Below are 1,222 nucleotides of genomic sequence, written 5' to 3' on the forward strand. Positions count from 1 at the left end.
CTCTCTCTCACTCACTCACGCACGAACACACACACACTCACACACTCACACACGCACACACGCACGCACGCACACACACACACACACATACACACGAACACACACACACAAGCACACACACACAAGCACACACACACACAAGCACACAGCCCCCCAGAACTCACCCTCCGTGTAAGAAAAGAGACGTCCAGAGCCTGTAGAACTGATCTGGCTTTTCTGGGTTGGCAAACGGAATCATACCACAGATCTCCTCAAAACAGTCCACCTGAAAGACACGTGCAAACAAAATTCAAACATTTAATTTTAATTTGCACCACTTGGAGAATTCATAACCAGTGGCACTGAGTCCTGCCTGCACTACATACAAAGACAGAGAATAAAATGATTTGGTCACCTGTTACACAATATGTCACCTGACCAGACAGCCTCGAGAGCCTACAACACCAAGCACTCAGGCTATAAAGGAAGAGGAAGGCCACGCAAAAGGTGGATCGAGGGTGTCAAGGAAACCCTGAGAGAAAACATAACATCACAACTGAAAGAGCTGCGGAGCTGGCCTACCATAGCAAACTGCATCTCCCCTCGACGCTTAACGGCAACAGAGGATGAAAAAGTAAAGTAAAAATAAAGTAAAGGAGAATTCCTACTTTCAGGGATATCCAACTGATTATCCAAAACATTGACTTGAACTCTCAGTTAGAGCCAAGCATGACAGTTCACAAGACATTCACAACTACAATTCCAATCTTCCATTACGGCTGATTACCACCTGCCCATTTGCTGTTCGACAAACTTAAGAATATACAATAAGGCAACTCACTTTTAAATAAAATCTCCTATCCTGCACAGTCAGGAATCGAACCCTTGATCTTATCATTGTGATTCTAACACTCTAACATCCAGGACGCCTACGTGCGACTCAAGACAAAGGGATGTATAACAACTCAAAAATAACTATGCTTCCCACTTCCCCCCTCATATGACTACAAAATCCAGGGCAAACATTTTTTGACGTGGCATAGGGCCCAAGGGCACAGGCTCAAAGAGTACTGAAGAAGAAGAAGAAGAAGAGAAGAAGAAGAAGAAGAAGAAGAAGAAGAAGAAGAAGAAGAAGAAGAAGAAGAAGAAGAAGAAGAAGAAGAAGAAGAAGAAGACGAAGAAGAAGACGAAGAAGAAGAAGAAGAAGAAGAAGACGAAGGAGAAGACGAAGGAGAAGGAGAAG

The 1,222-nt window shown here is 43.9% G+C and overlaps 1 protein-coding gene across 2 annotated transcripts in view; it reads right to left on the bottom strand.

The window, feature by feature from the left end:
* LOC101857579 (inactive rhomboid protein 1) overlaps nucleotides 1–1,222 on the bottom strand; it is a gene marked incomplete in the record, with an annotated part of 22,756 nt that overhangs the window by 3,703 nt on the left and 17,831 nt on the right. For both annotated transcript variants that reach the window (XM_035970694.1, XM_035970695.1), the window contains 1 exon segment: nucleotides 165–265. In XM_035970694.1, coding sequence (XP_035826587.1) covers nucleotides 165–265 — 101 coding nt within the window.

This window comes from Aplysia californica, unplaced genomic scaffold, assembly GCF_000002075.1.
Source record: "Aplysia californica isolate F4 #8 unplaced genomic scaffold, AplCal3.0 scaffold00308, whole genome shotgun sequence".
NCBI lineage: Eukaryota > Metazoa > Mollusca > Gastropoda > Aplysiida > Aplysiidae > Aplysia > Aplysia californica.